Raw genomic sequence first — 20,704 nt, 5'->3', positions numbered from 1 at the left:
ATGGAAGGGTGATTGAATACGAGGGTCTGAACTTTCTCAGTACCAGCCCTGGCTTCATGCCGCCCTCACACAGCTTTTAGCATCTGCTAAGACTAGCAGGGAGGCAATAAAGAAAGCAGAAATTCCGGCTCAAAAGAGCTACCCTTTCTCGTTAGAGCTGCACTAACCAACACCTCAGGCGGACTTCCAGGGAAACTGCTTTCTGAGAAGTGGCCATGGACAGAGGATGCTAATGTGGAAGGGCTGATAGTCTTTCGAAGCTTCAGAAGGAAAAGATCTGTAATTACAGTCAGCGTCTTTAAGCAAATGCATTTTTCTTAAGAGTTTTTGTGCTGCAAGCTGGGCCGAGCTATGGTACAAACCAGTAATCATTCTCTGCAAGCAGTGACCTTTCCATTGAGCACCAGGCTCTCTGTCACCAGGCCTTTCCATGCAGGTCAGTCTTTGCTTTAGCAGCCCCAAGCCCACCAAAAACGTGTTCGTGAAGGGACAGACACTTGACTTAAAATTATCTGCCCAAACCGTGCAATATATGAAAACATGTAAACATTCCCATTTCCGCACTCTGTGTCCTCTTGGCGTTTCCACGGTCCTGCGCTTCAGATCAGAGATGTGTGACATTCTTTTATGGTTCTAGAGAACCAGTCTTCTAAAGTCTATAGATAATAGCCATTTATTGAGTTTTTATGGTATGCCAGGCACCATGGTAGACATTCTACATGCAGTCTGACTTTATCCTCTCGGGGATGCTCCGTATCAGGTGGTGTTACCCTCTTTGTACAAACGAGAAAGCTGAGGCCTACCCAGAGGTTGAAGAGCTTATCTAGGGTGATGGCACTACGATGTGGTGATCCGTAGGACTGCAGTTCTGTACCTTAGTGGTTTCATGGTGCTGCCTGGAGTTGCTTGTCAAGGAGAAGGGTAAAGGGGAGAGGAAACCAGTGGTCTCCACTAAAAGGGACAGCCCATCTATTTAATCTCTATCTAGTAAAGCCTGAAGTCAAAAAAACAGAATAAGCATTTCCCATTTCATGGATCCACAAGTTGCATCTTGCCTTATGGAAGATCAAGCCTCCCTTCTGCCTTAGTCATTCCCTCCACTGAATATGCATGGGTCAAAGAAGATAAATGGACAGGAGAGCCCTTTGTGATGGTCAAGGGCATATTGGACCAAGGCAACACTTCCTTCAAAGCTCTGTATCCTGGACACGCCTCATCAATTTTAATGAAATTGTTGTTCTGGTGGGTTTGCTTTGCAGAGTGCCAATGACAGGTCAGGTTCAGCAAGATGCGGGTGACTGATTTGGCTTTTTCTGGATTTGTGGGAAGAAGGGGCATTGCCTGTGAAGACCTAATCCATGTTTGTCACCTATATCTGGTCACTTGACCTGTTGAGATTTCCATTTTCTCATCAGTAAAATAAGAGGATGTTCCTGGGTGATGTCTGGGGTGCCTTTTAATCCTAACATTCTACCGAAAGAACAAAGGTAACAAACATCTGAGTTTGGGTTTTGTGTGAGGAAATATTATTTAGAAAACATCCTTGGGTTGCCAAAAGCAAACCTGTATCATTCAACAAACGTTAGCTTCACAGAGAGAGTTGGGTCTCTGGAAGAGCATCTGAGCAGAAGGAACAGCATTAGAGGGATCGGGAGGGGCCCTGCAGACACTGTAAAGAATAACAATGAAACTCACTAAAATCAGGAGGTGGGACAAAGTGTGCAGGGGACTCTGATCTTCCTTTTTTTTTTTTTTTTTTAGAAATTACTCTCTGGGGAGTCAGAATCTCCTTTAAACCTCTATCTTTATTCTTTTTTTTTTTAATTATTGAAGTCTGGTTGACACATGGTGTTATGTTAGTTTCAAGTGTACCCCATAGTGATTGCACAGCTCTGTGGTATCCTGTGCTCCCACAAGTGCAATTACTATCTGACACCACACACCCTATTACACTACCATTGACTCTATTCCCTATGCTGTGCCTTTCATCCCCATGACTTAGTCATTCCCTAACTGAAGTCTGTGTCTCCCACTCCCCCTCACTCATTTTGCCCCCCTCCCCCTCCGGCAACTGTCAGTTCTCTGTATTTTCGGTCTGTTTCTGCTCTTTGTTTTGTTTTTTAGATTCCATATATAAGTGAAATCATATGCATTTCTTTGTTTGACTTATTTCACTCAGCATAGTACCCTCTAGGTCCATCCATGTCACAAATGGAAAGGATTGCATTATTTTCTTTTTATAACTGAGTAACATTTCATGATGTATATATGCTACACCTCCTTTACCCATTTATCTGTTGATGAACACTTGGATTGCTTCTGTGTCTTGGCTATTATAAATAATGCTGCAGTAAACATAGGGGCACATCGATCTCTCCAAATTAGTGTTTTCGTCTTCTTTAGGTGAATATGTAATAGTGGAATAACTGGATAATGTGGTATTTCTGTTTTTGATTTTTTGAGAAACCTCCATACTGTTTTCCACAGTGGCTGCACCAATTTATGTTCCTTCCCACCACCAGTACACAAGGGTTCTTTTTTCTTCACATCCTTGCCAATACTTATTTCTTGTCTTTTTGATTCCAGCCATTCTGACAGGGGTGAGGTGATACCTCATTGTGGTTTTGATTTGTATTTCCCTGATGACGAGTGTTGTTGAGCATCTTTTCACGTGTCTGTTGGCCATCTGGATGTCTTTGGAAAAATGTGTATTCAGGTCCTCTGCCCATTTTTTAATTGAGTGATTTGGTTTTTTGTGTGTGTTGACTTAGTATAAGTTCTTTATATATTTTGAATACTAACCCCCTACTAGATATAGCATTTGCAAATATCTTCTCCCATTCAGTAGGTTTCCTTTTGTTGTTGATAGTTTCCTTTGCTGTGCAAAAGCTTTTTATTTTTCGTGTAGTCTCAATAGATTATGTTTGCTTTTTGTTTCCCTTACCTTCAGAGACATGTCTAGAAACATGTTGCCGAGGCTGATGTCAAAGAGATTACTGCCTCTTTCTGCTAGGAGTTTTATGGTTTCAGGTCTCACACTTAGGTCTTTAATCCATTTTGAGTTTAGCTTTGTGTGTAAGAAAATGCTACAGTTTCACTCTTTTGCACAGAACTCTCTAGTTTTCCCAGCACCATTTATTGAAGAGTCTGTCTTTTCCCAGTTAAATATTGTTGCCTCCTTTGTTGTAGAGGAATTGACCATATAAGTGTGGGTTATTTCTGGGCTCTCTGTTCTATCCATGTGTCTGTTTTGTGCCAGTACCATACCGATTTTATTATTATAGCTTTGTAGTATATATTGAAATCTAGAATTGTGATACCTCCAGCTTTGTTCTTTCTCAAGATTGCTTTGGCTATTTGGGGTCTCTTGTGGTTCCACGGACATTTTAGTATTATATGTTCTAGTTCTGTGAAAAATATTATTGGTATTTTAGTAGGGATTGTATTGAATTTGTAGATCGCTTTGGGCAGTATGGACATTTTAACAATATTGATTCTTCCATTCCATGGTTGTGGTATGTCTTTCCATTTGTTTCTGTGTCTACAGTTTTTTTCATCAGTGTTTTATACTTTTCTAAAATCAGGTCTTTCACTTCCTCACCTAAGTTTATTCTTAGATATTTTATTTATTTTGGTACAAGTGTAAATGGAATTGTTTTCTTAATTTCTCTTTCTGCTACTTTGTAATTAGTATATAGAAATGAAACAGATTTCTATATACTAATTTTGTATCCTGAAACTTTACTGAATTTATTTATTCTACTAGTTTTTTGGTGGAGTCTTAAAGACTTTCTGTGTACAGTATTATGTCATCTGCAAATAGTGACAGTTTACTTCTTCCTTACTAATTTGGATGCCTTTTCTTTTTCTTGTCTGTTTGCTGTCGCTAGGACTTACTTCCAGTCCTTTGTGGTTTTTTCCCCAGTACTTTATTGAAAGAAGTGGTAAGAGTGGACATCCCTGTCTTGTTCCTGATTTTAGAGGGGAAGCTGTCAGTTTTTCACCATCAAGTATGCTACTAGCTGTGGGTTTTCATATATGGCTTTTATTAGGTTGAGGTATATTCCCTCTAAACCCATTTTCTTTTTTGTTGTTGTTGTTGTTTTAATTTTTTTTTAATTTTTTAATATGAAATTTATTGTCAAATTGGTTTCCATACAACACCCAGAGCTCATCTCAACAGGTGCCCTCCTCCATGCCCATCACCCACTTTCCCCTCCTTTCCACCCCCCATCAGCCCTCAGTCTATTCTCAGTTTTTAAGAGTCTCTTATGGTCTAAACCCATTTTAGATGAGAGTTTTTATCATGAACAAATGTTGAATTTTGTCGAATACTTTTTCTGCATCTATTGAGATGATCATGTTTTTTTTTTTTTTTTTTTTTTAATTTTTTTTCAACGTTTATTTATTTTTGGGACAGAGAGAGACAGAGCATGAACGGGGGAGGGGCAGAGAGAGAGGGAGACACAGAATCGGAAACAGGCTCCAGGCTCTGAGCCATCAGCCCAGAGCCTGACGCGGGGCTCGAACTCACGGACCGCGAGATCGTGACCTGGCTGAAGTCGGACGCTTAACCGACTGCGCCACCCAGGCGCCCCGATCATGTTTTTTTTTAATCTTGATGTTGTTAATGTAGTGTATGATATTGATTGATTTGTGGATATTTGAACCATCCTTATAACCCTGGAATAAACCCCACTTGGTTGTGATAAATGATCCTTTTAAGTATTGTTGAATGCAGTTTGCTATTATTTTGTTGATCATTTTTTGTTCAACAGGGATCTTGGCCTGTGGTTTTCTTTTTGTGTGTGGTGTCTTTGTCTGGTTTTGGTATCAGGGTAATGCTGGCCTCATAGGACTTATCTGAGAGCTTTCCTTCCTCTTATTTTTTGGAACACTTTGAGAAGAATTGGTATTAACTCATCTTTAAATGTTTGGTGGAATTCACCTGTGATTCCATCTGGTCCTGGATTTTTGTTTGTTGGTGGTTTTTGATTAGCAATTCAATTGTGTTACTATTAATTGATCTTATCAGATCTTCTGGTTTTTTCCTGATTGACTTTTGGAAGATTGCATGTTTCTAGGAATTTATCCATTTCTTCTAGGTTGTCTAATTTGTTGGTTTGTAATTTTTCATGGTAGTCTCTTAAAACCCTTTGTATTTCTGTGGCGTCAGCTCTTTTATTTCTGATTTTATCTATTTGGGTCATCTTTTTTTCATGATGAGTCTGGCTAAAAGTTTATCAATTTTATCTTTTCAAAGAACCAGCTCTTGGTTTCATTGGTCTTTTCTATTTTTTAAATCTCTATTTTATTTGATATGATGTTTATTATTTCCTTCCTTCTACTAACTTTGGGTTTTGTTCTTTTTCTAGTTCCTTTAGAACCAGAACCTGTAAGGTTTGGTTGGGGTTTTTTTGAGATTTTTCTTGTTTCTTGAGGTCGACCTATATCACTATGAACTTCCCTGTTAGAACTGTTACTGATGTATCCCAGAGATTTTGGACTGTTGTGTTTTCATTTTTATTTGTCTTTACATATTTTTAATGTTTTGGGGTGGGGTTTTTTGTTTGTTTTGTTTTTTGTTTTTGTTTTGTTTTATTTTGTTTTTTTGAGAGAAAGAGACAGAACACAAGCTGCGGAGGGGCAGAGAGAGAGGGAGACAGAATCTGAAGCAGGCTCCAGGCTCTGAGGTGTCAGCACAGAAACTGACACAGGGCTCGAACTCCCAAACTACTAGATTATAGCCTGAGCTGAAGTTGGACGCTTCACCAACTGAGCCACCCAGGCACCCCGTCTTAATATATTTTTAAATTTCCTCTTTGACTTCTTCATTGACTCATTGGTTGTTTAGTAGCATGTTGTTTAGCCTCCATGTGTTTGTGTTTTTTCCAGTTTTTTTCTTGTAATTGATTTCTAATTTCATACTGTTGTGGTCCAAAAAGATGCATGATATGATTTCAGTCTTTTTAAATCTGTTGAGATTGGTTTGGTGGCCTAACGTGTGATCTGTCCTGGAGAATGTTCCACGTATACTTGAAAAGAATATGTATTCTGTTGGTTTTGGATGGAATGTTCTGTATATATCTCTTAAGTCCATCTGGTTTACTGTGTCAATCACACTGTTTCCTTAATGATTTTCTGCCTGAATATCTATCCACTGATGTAAGTGGGGTGTTGAAGTCACTACTATTATCGTATTACTGTCAGTTTCTCCCTTTATGTCTATTAATATCTGCTTTATATGTCTAGGTGCTCCGACATTGAATACATAGATAGTCATGATTGTTAAATCCTCCTGTTGGATTGATCCCTTTATCATCATGTAATGCCCTTTTTCATTTCTTGTTACAGCCCGTGTTTTAAAGTCTATTTTGTCTGATACAAGTATTGCTTTCCTAGTTTTTTTTTTTTTTCCTCTTCCATTTGCATGGCAGATCTTTTCCTATCCTTTCACTTTGAGTCTGTATATGTCTAGGTCTGAACTGAGTCTCTTATAGGCAGTATATAGATAAGTCTTAGTTTTTAATCCATTGTGCCACCCTATGACTTTTGATTAGAACAATTAGACCGCTTACATTTAAACTTCTTATTGACTTGTTGCCATTTTGTTGTTTTTGTAGTTCTTCTCTGTTTCTTTTTCTCTGACTCTCGTTATGATTGATGACTTTCATTAGTGTTACGTGTGGTTTTCTTTCTCTTTATTTTGTGTGTATCTATTATAGGGTTTGTAGTTACCATGAAGTTCATATATAATATCCTAAGTATAAAGCAGTCTATACTAAGTTGATGGTCACTTAAGTTCAAACACATTCTAAAAGAACTTTTTTTTTACTCCTCCCCAATATTTTATGTATATGTTGTCCTATTTTACATCTTTTTGTTTTGTGAGTCCTCTTACTAATTTCTTTAGGTATAATTGATTTTACTACTTTTGTCTTATAACTTTCATGTTAGCTTTATAAATGATTGCTCTACTCCATTTACTATATGTTTGCTTTTTTAAAAAGTGTTCATTTCAAGAGAGAAAAAACTGAGTGGGGGAAGGGCAGAGAGAGAGAGGGAGAGAGAATCCCAAGCAGGCTCCATACTCAGGGTAGAGCCTGACATGGGGCTTGATCTCACAATTGTAAGATCATGGGGGCACCTGGGTGGCTCAGTTGGTTGAGCTTCCGACTTTGGCTCAGGTCATGATCTCACAGCCTGTGAGTTCAAGCCCCGCGTCAGGCTCTGTGCTGACAGCTGAGAGCCTGGAGCCTGTTTCAGATTCTGTGTCTCCCTGTCTCTCTGACCTTCCCCCATTCATGCTTTGTCTCTCTGTGTCTCAAAAATAAATAAACATTAAAAAAAATAAAAAACAAAAAAACAAAAACCAATTGTAAGATCATGACCTGAGCTGAAACAAGAGTCAGACACTTAACCGACTGAGCCATCCAGATGCCCCTGTTTGTTTTTACCAGTGAAACTTTTTCCTTTTGTAACTGTCTTACTTCTAGCTATGGCCTTTTGTTCTCCACTTAAAGGAGTTCCTTCAATGTTTCTTGTAAGGCCAGTTGTGTGGTGATTAACTCATTTAACTTTTCTTTGTCTGGAAGACTCTCTATTTCTCCTTCACTTTTGAATGATAACCTTGCTGAGTAGAGTATTCTTGGTTGTAAGTTTTTTTCCTTCCAGCTCTTTGAATATATCATGCCACTCCCTTCTAGCATGCATAGTTTTTGCTAAACATCAATGGATAGTCTTATGGGTTTCTCTTGTGTGTTACTAATTGCTTCTCTATTGCTGTTTTTAAAATTTTCTCTTTATCCTTAACTTTTGACAATTATTTGTCATGGTGTGGATCTCCCTGGGTTCCTCTTGTTTGGAACTCTCTGTGCTTCCTGGATGTTTGTTTTCTACCCCAGGTTAGGGAAGTAGTCAGCCATTATATCTTCAAATAAGTTTTCTGCCCCTTTCTATCTCTTGTCTCCTTCTGGGACCCCTATAATGTTTATTTACTTGAAGTTGTCCAAGAGATCCCTTAGTCTGTCCTCATTTTTAATATTCTTTTTCCTTTTTGCTATTCAGGTTGGACGCCTCCCACTCTAATCTGTCTTCCAGATCACTGACCATTCCTCCATATCTTCTAATCTACTGTTGATACCCTCTAGTGTGTTTTTTACTTCAGTTATCATATTTTTCAACTCTGATTGGTTCTTTTTTATGTTTTCCATCTTTTTGTTGAAGTTTTTACTGAGTTCTTCCACTCTTCTCTCCAGTCTGGTGAGCGTCTTTATGACCATTACTTTGAACTCTTTATCAGGTAGATTGATTATCTCCATTTTATTTAGTTCTTTTTCTGAGTTTTTTTTTTTTTTCCTTTCATTTGGAGCATGTTCGTCTGTCTCCTCAGTTTGCTTGACTTTCTATTTGTGTTTCTATGAATTAGACAGAACAGCTACTTCTCCTAAACTTGAAAGAATGGTCTTGTGTATGGTGATCCCCTGGGGTGAAAGACCACCCATCTTTCACCACCAGTGTTGCCTAAACTTAAGATACAGTGTTAAATAAACAAATAAAACCAGTAAGTGATCTTTTAACATTTTTTTTTCTTTTAACATTTTAAATGCTGAGTTTAGAAAGATTCTTTTAGAAACCTAAGGATAATTTATGAAGATACATTTGCCTAAAATTCAAATATTCCTTTACTTCCAGTTTAGTTTCATTTTCTTCTGGTGAAGTGAAATTAACATTAGTATTTTTATTTAAAATAACATAGGAAAGGGTGCCTGATTGGCTCAGTCAGTGGAGCATGTGACTCTTGATCTCAGGGTTGTGAGTTTGAACCCCATGTTGAGCATGAAGATTACTTAAAAATAAAATCTTTAGGGGAGCCTGGGTGGCTCAGTCAGTTAAGCATCTGATTTCAGCTCAGGTCATGATCTCACAGTTTCAAACCCTGCATCAGGTTCTGTGCTGACAGAACAGAGCCTGGAGCTTGCTTTGGATTCTTTGTCTCCTTCTTTGTCTGCCCCTCCGCTGCTCGTTTGCTCTCTCTCTCTCGCTCTCTTGCTGTCTCTCTGTCTTTCTCGCTCTCTCAAATAAACATTAAAAAAATTAAAATCTTTAAAAATAAATAAACAAATAGAAATAAAATAACACATAGAGGTTCCATTTTATAACCTATGTTTGCCCATCCACTCTTCCTTCCTTTTGTCTGGTATACTTGCAGAGAAATGTTGGGGTATGGTCCACATGATGTTAGCAATGGTTATTTCTGAGGAGTGGGACCAGAGTGATTGCCTTGCTTTCTTTTTTAAAAAAAAAATTTTAATATTTGTTTATTTTTGAGAGAGAGACACACAGAGTGTGAGCAGGGAAGGGGCAGAGAGAGAGGGAGACACAGAATCTGAAGCAGGCTCCAGGCTCTGAGCTGTCAGCACAGAGCCTGACATGGGACTCGAACCCACGAACCATGCAATCGTGACCTGAGCTGAAGTCAGACACTTAACCGACTGAGCCACCCAGGCGCCCCTCCTTGCTTTGTCTCTCTGTTGCTTAATTTTTTAATAACGGGCCTAGAATAATAAAGCCATTATTCTAAAAATGAGCAAAGAGCAAATAAATTTAAAAAGAACAAACCAGACAGCACTGCCATGGCTCTACAGGCAGCACAGCTCTCAGCATAGGTACGGTCCTTTTTCCATCCACCTCCCACCTGGCCCCCACCCTGGAGGAGACTGGCAGATTTCCCCTGCTCACCATCTCATTGGGCTTTTGCAGCTAGTGACTACTGAACTCCTGAATGGCTCTGAAGGGTGGCTGCAAGGCCCTGGAAGGCCCAGAGGCTATTTGTGTGTACACCCCACTGGGCATGCGTTCCTGCCAAAAACAGAGCTCAAGATGAAACCGGCTTGGGATGCTTCCTGCAAGTTTTACTGTAATCCCAAGGAAGGATGCTTGGATGTATGGGGATGTATCTGGGCTCAGGTTTCACTGTATTTCTTTTAGTTTTGAGCGAAGTGTGAATACCAGGGTTATTTATTCACCATCCAGTCTCTCAAGTTTGTCTTAGGAGTTCTTGTTGAATTTTGAGTTGATAAATATCAGAACTTTATGAGGAAGGCATGCCAGAAATAAATCTGGCTATTCATGGCATGTTGTTTGCCACATGCCTTCCTGCCTATGCGGAGGGAAACTCTGTTTACCTTTTTGAAGAGTCAGTAGAACCTCAGGTTCACATCTTCTCCAGTAAAAGAAGGAACCACTTCAGTTTAGTGGGGGGACAAACGGCTGCCCTTAGCTGAGGAAGGACACAGGGCTGAACTGTGCTGGCTTCAGTTTTGACTTAAGGAGCAAAAATGTTCCTTCTGCCAAAGGTGCGATTAACGTTCTTGGACAACTCTCAGAGTAAATTACGGAGGTAACCCAGCTTTTCTGTCACCTAAAAGTATACTTCAGTCTCTTTCATTTTTCTTCAGTGATTAGCATTTTCTGTAAAAGGGGGATAATAATACCCGTGGTGATGACTTCAGTGAATGGTCATAAACCGATGAGATTACATAACATGATAATAGGAGGGTGACTCGTCCACTACAAAGTAGAGGGCAAACATAAAGCATTTTTAACACAGAACTTAAGAGCAGGCAGACGCCTTTTACAAGCTGTGGAACAGGGCAACTGAGAAGTGACATTACTTGGTGGCGGCCACGCGGCCAGTCTTTGGAGGCAATGTGATTGGAACCCAGCCTCTTTCCACTGAGCCTTCCTGCCCCATCCTTACCCCGTCTTCACGATACATCTCATGAGAGCACCACTGTATTATTTGGAGACTTCTGGAAGGAAAAGCACAAAGAACAGCTCACAGTAAATGTTTTCCTGAATGAGTCAGAGATCTACTACGTGGGAGTGATGCAACATGGGTTGCATGTGCAAGCCCCAGGGGCGTGCTGCCTCACCTCTCTGTGCTGTAGTTTCCTCAACAACCTTATCATCCAGCTGGGGTTTGCAGACGAGTAAATGAGGTAATGCATTCAGGGGAATATAGAATAAGAACAGGGGTTGGCACATTGTGTGTACTCCATGAATACTTGCCATTATTACTATTTATTATTATTATTATTAATTTGCACACAGAAGTTTCACTTGTGTGAAACTTTGCCTGCTGACAGCAAAAGAAAGAAAGAAAAAGACTGCAGAAACGAATTAGGAAACTGCCATCAGGACTATGGCAAACCATTTGGGATATATTGCTAAGGTGCGTCTTGATGTGGGGTGCAGGGGAGCCGAGAACCTTGGGAAGAATCCTACAAGTATTACGATTCTTAATAATCTTGTTTCCTCCCCAGAGAAGGGCTCCTTTTCACTGGGCCTGGCCCCTGGCCTGTGACTGCTAATGGTACCAGCGTGCTCAGTGGATGGATGATTGCACCGTATTTATGCATAATTTAAGCAGAGCCCAGTAGACACTGTGGAGGTGCTTAGGGCTCCCCAAAGGCTTAGGTGAGAGGAGGTACGGGGCTTGGTAGCTAAATAGGAGACAGTGATGAGGGGAGAGCTGCCCTGGGAGAGCTTCCAGAAGCACAGGCTGAAAATGACAGGACTCCTGAAACTTTCTGTCTCTCCCCTTGCTCCACAGGATGGCATTTCAGCCTCACTGAGGTCCAGCTCAGGACTCCTCCAGACCCATTTCCCACCACAATCTCTTCTGGGCACTTCAGTCTCATTCACTGCCTCCTGCTGCTGCCTCAGCCCCTGCCTATTCCAGTTTTCTGCAGGGAACAGTCAACTTCACCAGCTATGCGCCACTTCTGTGAGCTCTTCCTCGCTGCTCCCCTCCCGCCTGCTCCTTCCTCCCCGCCACCCCCAGCCTGTGCTTCTCCTCCATGTTACTTTCACATTCATTCCTGAGTTAGAATTCATTGTTCACCAGTCCTCACTGCCATGCAGGACCTTCCTTGTCTGTGTTCTTCCCCACACCCTCCCCACCTGCTTGTGACAGTCCTTGAAAGCTGGAAAGCTAATCAAACCACATCTAGAGGGGTCTCTAATCCCAGGCAAGGGAGTGAGAAATGGAGATGTAATATTGAGGCACTCCCATCGTCGAGTTGGAAATCTTTCTTTTCTGTTTGATTTCAAGACGCAGAAGTATCCACTTGTTTGGTGGCACTAAAGAAACGTGCACACTTAATGTTGTCTGGCAACAAATTAGGAGCCTGAAACCACTACCTCTTGTCTTGCTTAAAGATTAGCCTTCAGGATCTCCTGATTAACATGACAACCAACAAAACATGTTAACCCAGTCCTTATTACATCCAGTCCTTTCCGCACATTGTTAGGGTCTGCAAATTGGCTTAGCTCGTTCACCCCAAGTTCCGTCAGCCCAGGCAAATACAAATGCTCTGAGCGAGGACTCACCAGCTCGAACATTTAGGTCAGTCCATCTTCCAGCTGCCTGACAAGGAAGCAGCATCTACTGAGAGTAAATATAAATTAGCTAATGCTGAAACTGCAGGAATTTTCAGTCCATATCCTGTGTCTCGAGTGATGCTTCCCTCCTCCAGCTATTCATTCAGACATTAATTCTAGGTCTCTCTGTTGCACTCAGGGTTGAACCTTGTGGTAAAATACTAGTGGTGTAGCAACTGCAGGAAGGCATATCTAATTTCCCCGTCAGAGTGGTTTTAATGCTCTCTTTCAGTGGGCATGAAACATGAAAGAAAAGATCAATGGTTATAGGCCCCCAAAAATCTGCAGAGTCAACACATGTGCGAGAAATTACCATTTTAACCTTGAATCATTTTAGCCAAGAAGCAGAATCTATTTTTACTGCTTATGACCAGTAGTGCTGAACTGACCATGGGATGTTGATCTGAAGGGAAAGGAAGGCCTGGTGAAAACTGTAGTCCCCGCTGTAAATTGGGAAGTACACGGAGAACCCCAGTTTAGAGGCCGGAAGTGGTGGGCTGGTGAGCTGGGGACAGAGCCTCACGGCAAAGAAAGACCCGGCTGGGCCCTGGAATGTGGTCTGGGAAGCCAGGCCTGCCCTTCCTGGATCTCTGAGAGTGTGAGGGATCAAAGCCCAGGGATAAAGAAACCCTGGGCCCTTTCCACACCTCCTGAGGGCTGAAAGAGAGGCCTGTGTTTCCCAGTTGTAAATGAGGTCATCCTTGGCGAGGTCTGGATGATAATAGCTCCCCTTTACTACGAGCTTTCTGTGCGCGCTAGGCGCTTTGCTGACTGCTTTATAGGGAATATGTTCTTTAATCCTCCCGACGCCCCCTTGCAGTAGGTGCTATAACTCACTTATAGATGAGGAAATGGAAGTCGGAGAGAGGTTAAATCACTTGCCCAAGACTTCTGGGTGGCAGAACTGGGATTTGAACCCAGAGACTGCCTGGCTTACCTTAACCACCATGCTTTTAAATAGCACTTTGTCCTAATGAAAACTGATTGTGTAATGTCCGGAAAGTTAGAATTAAAAAAAAAAAAAAAAACATTTACCAGGGGATCTGGAGAAATGCCCTTGATCTTGGTTTCTGGTCTGTAAAAGAAGAATTATGTTATTCTTTATCCACCTACCATACGAAAGTATTTTCAGGATAATGAGTTGGTCATCAGGGCTCATAGAATCTTAGATGACTGAAGATGCTAAGCAAAGAGCAAATGAGTTTCCACCTCCCTACTCAAGACGTAAGTCCCCAAACTGGGGCTGGCTTTAGTTCAGTTTAGTTTTTTTTTTTTTTTAATATTTACTTATTTTGAGAGAGAGAGGGCATGCCTGTGCATGCATGTGTGCAAGGGCACAAGCAGGGGCGTAAGTGGGGGAAGGGACAGAAAGAAAGGAGGAGAGAGAATCCCAAGCAGGCTCCACACTGTCAGCACAGAGCCTAGCATGGGGCTTGATGCCATAAACCATGAGATCATGACCTGAGCCGAAATCAGGAGTCAGACACAACCAACTGAGCCACCCAGGTGCCCCTGGGGCAGCTTTCTGCAACAACTAGTTTGGGATTTTAAAAGCAAATTTTATGTTCCATCCAAGTCAGAAACCAAAAGTTCTTTGTGGAACACCATTAAGGCATTTCTACAGGGAAGCCATCTGACATCTGACTGAGAATATCCCCTCTGAGGCAAGCAGGGTACCCTTTGGGGGGAGGTGGGTACCCAGCCTTTTGTCTTTGAAAACCAGACTTTGATCTCTAGTTGGCCTTGGTCAAGAGGGAGTTTGGTAAATTCTACCCCTTTATTCTCCGTGTCCTCTATCACTTACTCTGATTAAGAGCTGTATCACTGGGAGATGGGTTATTGCAATAGACTCCAAATTGGTTTCCCTACAGTGTTTTTGAATGGGCATAGGAAAAGATTAATTTGTATATCAAGAGATAAAAAAAAAAAAAAACTTGCATCTTTTTCCTAAGCTGAAAGAAATGACAAAACCCCAACAGGTAGTATTACGGTATATTTTTCCAGGGAAGTTACAAATTCTGAGTTGTAAACTGCAGTGCAAATAGCATTTTTAAAGGTTTCAAGGGAAATATAAGAAATAGATGGTTTTGAAATTTTCATATGGTCATAAGAAGAAGGTATTTTGGAAAAAGACCCAGGAAATCTTTCCTTGTGAACATAAACACCACAAACACATACACTTGTCCTTTTTGATTTAGTTATCTCGTTTTTGAAATTTATCCTTAAGAAATTATCCAAAATCCATTGGGCGCCTGGGTGGTTCAGTTGGTTAAGCATCCCATTCAGTTGGTTGAGCTCGGGTCATGATCTCACAGTTTGTGAGTTCGAGCCCTGTGTTGGGCTCTATGCTGAGAGCTCAGAGCCTGGAGCCTGCTTCAGGTCTGTGTCTCCCTCTCCCTCTGCCCCTCCCCTGCTCACGCTGTCTCTCTCTCTCTCTCTCTCTCTCTGTCTCTTTCTCAAAAATACATAAACATTAAAAAAAAGATCCAAAATCCAGAAATTAAGATGTCCATTGCATAGTTTTTATAATAGCAAAATATTTAAAATAGTCTATATATGCCCTGTCTACACACACACACGCACACACACACACACCTGACAGAATGTGTATTTATTAAAAATTAAAATTATAAAAGCCATGGAGCAACAAGAAAATGCTCATGATATAAAGGAAGAAGATACGTAAAGTGATACTGTGCCACGAAAATTATATATTTTTTCATTTCTAGGATTTCTATTTGATTTGCTTTTGACTCTGTCTCTTCACTTTTCATACCAAGCTCTTCCTTCCTTATGGTCACTATTCTTTCCATTGTCTTAGCACCTTTATTTATTTTTTATTTTTTTTTTTAAGATTTTATTTTTGGGACGCCTGGGTGGCTTGGTCACTTAAGCGTCCAACTTCGGCTCACGGCCCGTGAGTTCGAGCCCCGCGTCGGGCTCTGTGCTGACCGCTCAGAGCCTGCAGCCTGTTTCAGATTCTGTGTCTCCCTCTCTCTGACCCTCCCCTGCTCGTGCTCTGTCTCTCTCTGTCTCAAAAATAAATAAACGTTAAAAAAAAATTAAAAAAAAAAAGATTTTATTTTTAAAGTAGCCCCCTGGGTGGCTCAGTCAGTTAAGCATCTGACTGCGGCTCAAGTCATGATCTCCCGGTTCGTGGGTTTGAGCCCCGCATCGGGCTCTGTGCTAACGGTTCAGAGCATGGAGCCTGCTTCTGATTCTGTGTCTCCCTCTCACTCCGCCCCTCCCCTGCTCACACTCTGTGTCTTTCTCTCTCTCTCTGTCAAAAAATAAACATAAAAAAAGGAAAAAAATATTTTGTTTTTAAAGTAATCTCTACACCAAACGTGGGGCCCAAATTTACAACTTCGAGATCAAGAATTGCATGCTCTCATGCTCTACCAACTGAGCCAGCCAGGTGCCCCCCAACCCCATTGTCTTAGCATCTTAAACGCACTTTCTTGAATATTTCAGATTTTTTTTTCAGGGTACTGATTCTCTTGTTTGTTGTGGTGTTCTTTTCCTTGGGCCTGGGCCATCTGAAATTTTCCTATGAGCATTACTTCACTGTCTTCAAGGGTGGTTGTCTGTGGGACTCCATCATTCCCTGGCCTACAAGGATGTGGTTTTGCTTGGCCCCTGCCTAGACTCTAGTAATTTCAATGGCCCCAGGCAGATAGTGTATTTCTGTACCACTTTCCTGGGATAGTTGGTTGAGTCTGAATTTATGCTGAGAGTTCAGTTCCCTAACAAGGGCCTGAATATTGTCTTTTACCCCTAAGGGATTAAGTTTCCAGCCCCAACCTCTAAAGCCTTTACTGATTTCCTGCCCGTTGAGCCTGTGGGTTCATGTCTCATTAATTGCTAGGGTCTGCTTTGTTTCTAGCACCTAAACTTCCTTCTCTGCCCTCAAACTCTGCCGTTCATTAAAAAAGTTTCTGCTTTACCTATCATTTCCAGGCTTGTAGAGCGATGTCCCATCCACACCGTATTGACCAGAAATACTTATTTTTCCATTTACTGCAACTATGTGAAAACATATGTGAATATAACCAGAGACCAGAAGGTGACTTTGAAACTGACATGATTTATTATGGGTAGAGATGGTGGGTTTATAGCAACCATTTTTCTCTATTTTGCAACTATTCTGTATTGTCATGATATTGTCTCTAAAACAATATAAGAAGCATCATCTTTTTCACCATTGTCTTTTGTTTCAGAATGCATATGCTGCAACTGCCATTAATGGGACAGATTTTTGTACATCAGCAAAAGATGCGCTCAAACTCTTATCCAAGAATTCAAGTCATTTCACATCTGTTAACTGCTTTGGAGACTTCATAATTTTTCTAGGAAAGGTGAGATGTCCTCACTAAAATAATAAATAGAGAAACTTGGGATCCAGACGTTAAGCCACAGAGCTAGACTTGAAAGAGAACGAACGTTTCTTGAGTGCTTGCTCTATAGTGGATGCTGTGCCTTATTCTCTCATTTAATCCTTAGTCCTGTGAGGTAACTTATTTTGCAGATGGGAAAACTAAGGCTTAATAACTTGTCCAGGATCGCACAATGGGTAGAGTCAGGATTTGCATCCTAACCCTTCTCTCTCGGCAATGCTCAGTTCTCTAGACCATTCTGGCTCCCACTTTTTCATAGCTAAAATGAAAATGCTACTAGCCTCATTAAATGGATATATTTTGGGGAGCTTCTGTCATAAAACATATGGAAATAGTCCTGAAACCTAATGAAATGTCTGGATTATTTAAAGGCATTAAGTCCATAAAAACAAAGGCAGGTTGTTAACGTCCCAAGTGGAGCCAGAGGTACATTTCCACTGTCATCTGAATAGCATTTTTCAAGGAATTGTGTGTAGTCTTATGTGCAGTGCAGTGAACGAACATCTTAGAGCTCCATCTCATGTGTAAAGGACAAGGCCTGAACTTGGGGTCTTTAACAACTCCAGACCTCAGGCTGGACCAAAGATAACACGTGTCCTTTCTAGGTTAACTAAAATATGGATGCAACTGGTATGATAGCCTCTAACTGACCATGCTTCAAGCTGAAGGTTCTTTACACTGGACCACATGGTGTGTCCCTTTGCTTGTGATTGTCACCCACGGGGCCTAATTCTGCACACCTGTTTGCCTGATCCCACTTCCACTTGATTGCCTGCCCTTCGAATCCCTGACCCCAGACCTCCTGACCTTCCTGCTACGTCTGTGCTATTCCAAGCTAGACATCCTGGCTCCTTCCAACCATTCCTTCTCAAGGACGTGAATGCTGAGGCCTTCAGTGGTGCCCCAAAGTGAACAAGATCTTGGTCTCCAGTCGTGGCCCGGCCACAGCCAAATGTGAGGACTCCTGGCTCATTTAGCATTTTGTGCCTCCGTGGTGTTTGGTAAATGTCTCTGGTGTATTAAGTAACAAGTTATAACATGCACGGATTTCACAGGTGTGTGTGTTAGTTGCACATATATTTTAAGGCTCAGATGGGCCCCAGAGATTTTTCATGCAACGGTAGCTCAAACTGATTATGCCTTTCAAGACAGCCTAAATATCTAAGTTGCAGTTGTTTTTAAATGGATACTATTGCCTATGTTAGTTTGGTAAGATGTTCTCTAATAACTGCTTCCAAAAATTTTAGAATGAGGTTTCATCTTTTAACAGAATTATCTTTTAATTTAGGTAATAATTCATTTTCCTGTATTTCCCATAAGGAACATGTAATTGCTAATAAGCTTCTAGTGAGCATGTAACAACCAGTGATTCTTTGTTTTTGAATGAAGTCCCATTCAGACATTCATGTCTGTCTTTGTGGGTATCCGAGGGCAACGGGGATTCCAGATGGACTCCATACTCCATTTTATTTGTTTAAGAATTAGGTATAAAAAATTTTTTTAAAAATATAAAAAGGAACATCATGGTCTGTAATCGTGTTGCTGGAAATATAATTACATATGGCAAAAGCCTGAATTAATCCTATTATCTCCCCACACCAGCACTGGACAGCCCTTCCAGTAATCCCTAGGGTAAAAACAATCACATATTAAATTACAGTATATCCACCCAGTGGATTGTTGCACTGTTACTTAAAAATGGCACTTATTAAAAAGTATTAAATGAAGGCACGCCCGGGTGGCTTAGTTGGTTGAGCGTCCAATTCTTGATTTTGGTTCAGGTCATGATCTCATAGTTCGTGAGATTGAGCCCTGCGTCAGGATTCTCTCTCCCTCTATCTCTATGCCTCTGACCAGCCTGTGTGCACACACACGCACGCACGCTCTCAAAATCAATCAACAACAACAACAAAAGTATTAAATGAAGATGCTTATGGGAGTGGCACGTGAAAAAACTAAAAATTTTCAGCTATCATTACATCTATATAAATACAAAAGCTAGGCACAGATAAAAAATGTAAATACATCTACTCTCTTATCCTTACTCTGAATTAACTGGGTCGTCTTGTGGTATCATAGCTCCTTTTTTTCTTAATTTCATTGGACCACATTTTCTGACAAGCCTTCTTTACAACAGGGCACCCACATATGTATGTATATGAAACTACTACTTGTAAATGACAGAAAGCATTTCTCAAATACTCTGGCCAATTTATAAAGGTTCTCAGCGAAGTCTTGTTTTGCCAGGTGTTGGTGATGTGTCTCACTGTTTTTGGAGGACTGATGGCATTTAACTACAACCGTGACCTCCAGGTGTGGGCAGTCCCTCTGCTGCTGGTTGCTTTTTTTGCCTACTTTGTAGCCCATAGTTTCTTATCTGTGTTTGAAACTGTGCTGGATGCACTCTTCCTGTGTTTTGCTGCTGATCTGGAAACAAATGATGGATCGTCGGAAAAGCCCTACTTTATGGACCAAGAGTTTTTGGTAAGCAGACATCTCACTTCCTGCTGCAGTCTCTATCCTCAAAATCTCAAAAAGTGTTGAAGACTCACACGTAAAGGAGGCTTGTACCTAGCCTCGTTTGTTCTTCCAGAGGGCTCTGTGTGCTTCTGCCACTGGCCTGAAGGTCTAGAGTGAGATTTGGGTTCTGTTTTCTGAGGCTGAACCCACTTCCCTTATTGGAAACTCTCCCTGGAGAGAAGTGAAGCTGAACAATTAATACGGACCAGATGACCTTGGGCAGGTGTTCTGGACAGAGCAGTCCAAGTCCCTTTGGTGCTGTTGGCCAGGTCCGGCTTTTTGGGTGGTCTGGAGGTTTAATGGTTGATCTTTCTCTAAAGCATTTTTGCCTCCTCAAACGTCACAACAGACCCTTTGTGTTTTAGCACACATCACCATCTGTGCCAGTATTGACAGATCTGAGGTTCTCAGGCCTTTTATTAACTGAGGCCCCACCGATGCAGGAAAAGCCACACCCTGTCAAGTCCCTTACAGCTTCTATCTGGAAATAGCAGGCAGCTGTTTCCAACACAGTCGTTGCTTATTTGTCTTATCAGGAGTAGACAGGGATATTTTAACAACTGAATGAAGTCTCTTGGTTGTCTGGGTCAAGTGAGTTTTAGTACTTTTATTCTGTTGTCATAAAACTTAGGTGTTAAAGCCCATTTGCTCTTTTTAAGATTTTATTTATTTTTAAATTATTTAGTGTTTATTTTTTGGGAGAGAGAGTGCACGTAGGGGAGAGGCAGAGAGAGAGACACAGAATCTGAAGCAGGCTCTAGGCTCTGAGCTGTCAGCACAGAGCCCGACGCGGGGCTCGAACTCACAAACCGTGAGATCATGACCTGGGCTGAAGTGGGACGCTTAACCGACGGAGCCACCCAGCTGCCCCGTTAAGATTTTATTTTTAAGTACACTCTGTACCCAACATGGGCTCGAACCCACAACCCTGAGATCAAGAGTCTCATGCTCCACCGACTGAGCCAGCCAGGCGCCCCTAGCCCCTTTGCTTTTAAACAGCATTCAGAGCACTCCTTGGCTCAGCCAGGCAGTGAGGTTTAACAAGCACATCTATGGTTTTACAATCAAATAGATTCTCCACCTCCTCCAGAGAAAACCTAAAAATACAATACACTTTATTTGTATCTAGCCTAAAGAAATTCTTCCCAATGATGGTAGGAAGCTAACCGAGGCTTCTTTCTCTGATTTATACTTTTCTGATTACAAATCCACTTGGGAATCTACCCCCTAAAAAACTTGAATTCAACAGGGAAAACTTTAAGGATTAAATTCCCCCAAATGATATGGTCAAATAAATAGTTGCGGTTGGTGCAGATAGCTAACACTGGTCTAACTCATTC

General features: G+C 41.2%; 1 protein-coding gene across 5 annotated transcripts in view; it reads left to right on the top strand.

Moving 5' to 3' along the window:
- The window catches only part of SLC44A3 (solute carrier family 44 member 3), a 96,465-nt gene that overhangs the window by 75,646 nt on the left and 115 nt on the right, over window positions 1-20,704 (top strand). For all 5 annotated transcript variants that reach the window (XM_047085284.1, XM_047085283.1, XM_047085282.1 and 2 more), the window contains 2 exons: window positions 16,668-16,805; window positions 19,092-19,328. In XM_047085284.1, the coding sequence (XP_046941240.1) occupies window positions 16,668-16,805; window positions 19,092-19,328 (375 nt within the window). The remainder of the gene's footprint in view (window positions 1-16,667; window positions 16,806-19,091; window positions 19,329-20,704) is intronic.

This window comes from Lynx rufus, unplaced genomic scaffold (assembly GCF_022079265.1).
Source record: "Lynx rufus isolate CCGP_SWC_20201006 ecotype Redwood Valley unplaced genomic scaffold, mLynRuf1.p SCAF_2, whole genome shotgun sequence".
NCBI classification, from domain to species: domain Eukaryota; kingdom Metazoa; phylum Chordata; class Mammalia; order Carnivora; family Felidae; genus Lynx; species Lynx rufus.
The sequence above is the reverse complement of the archived record's forward strand: the minus strand, read 5'-3'. Positions and strand labels throughout refer to the sequence as shown.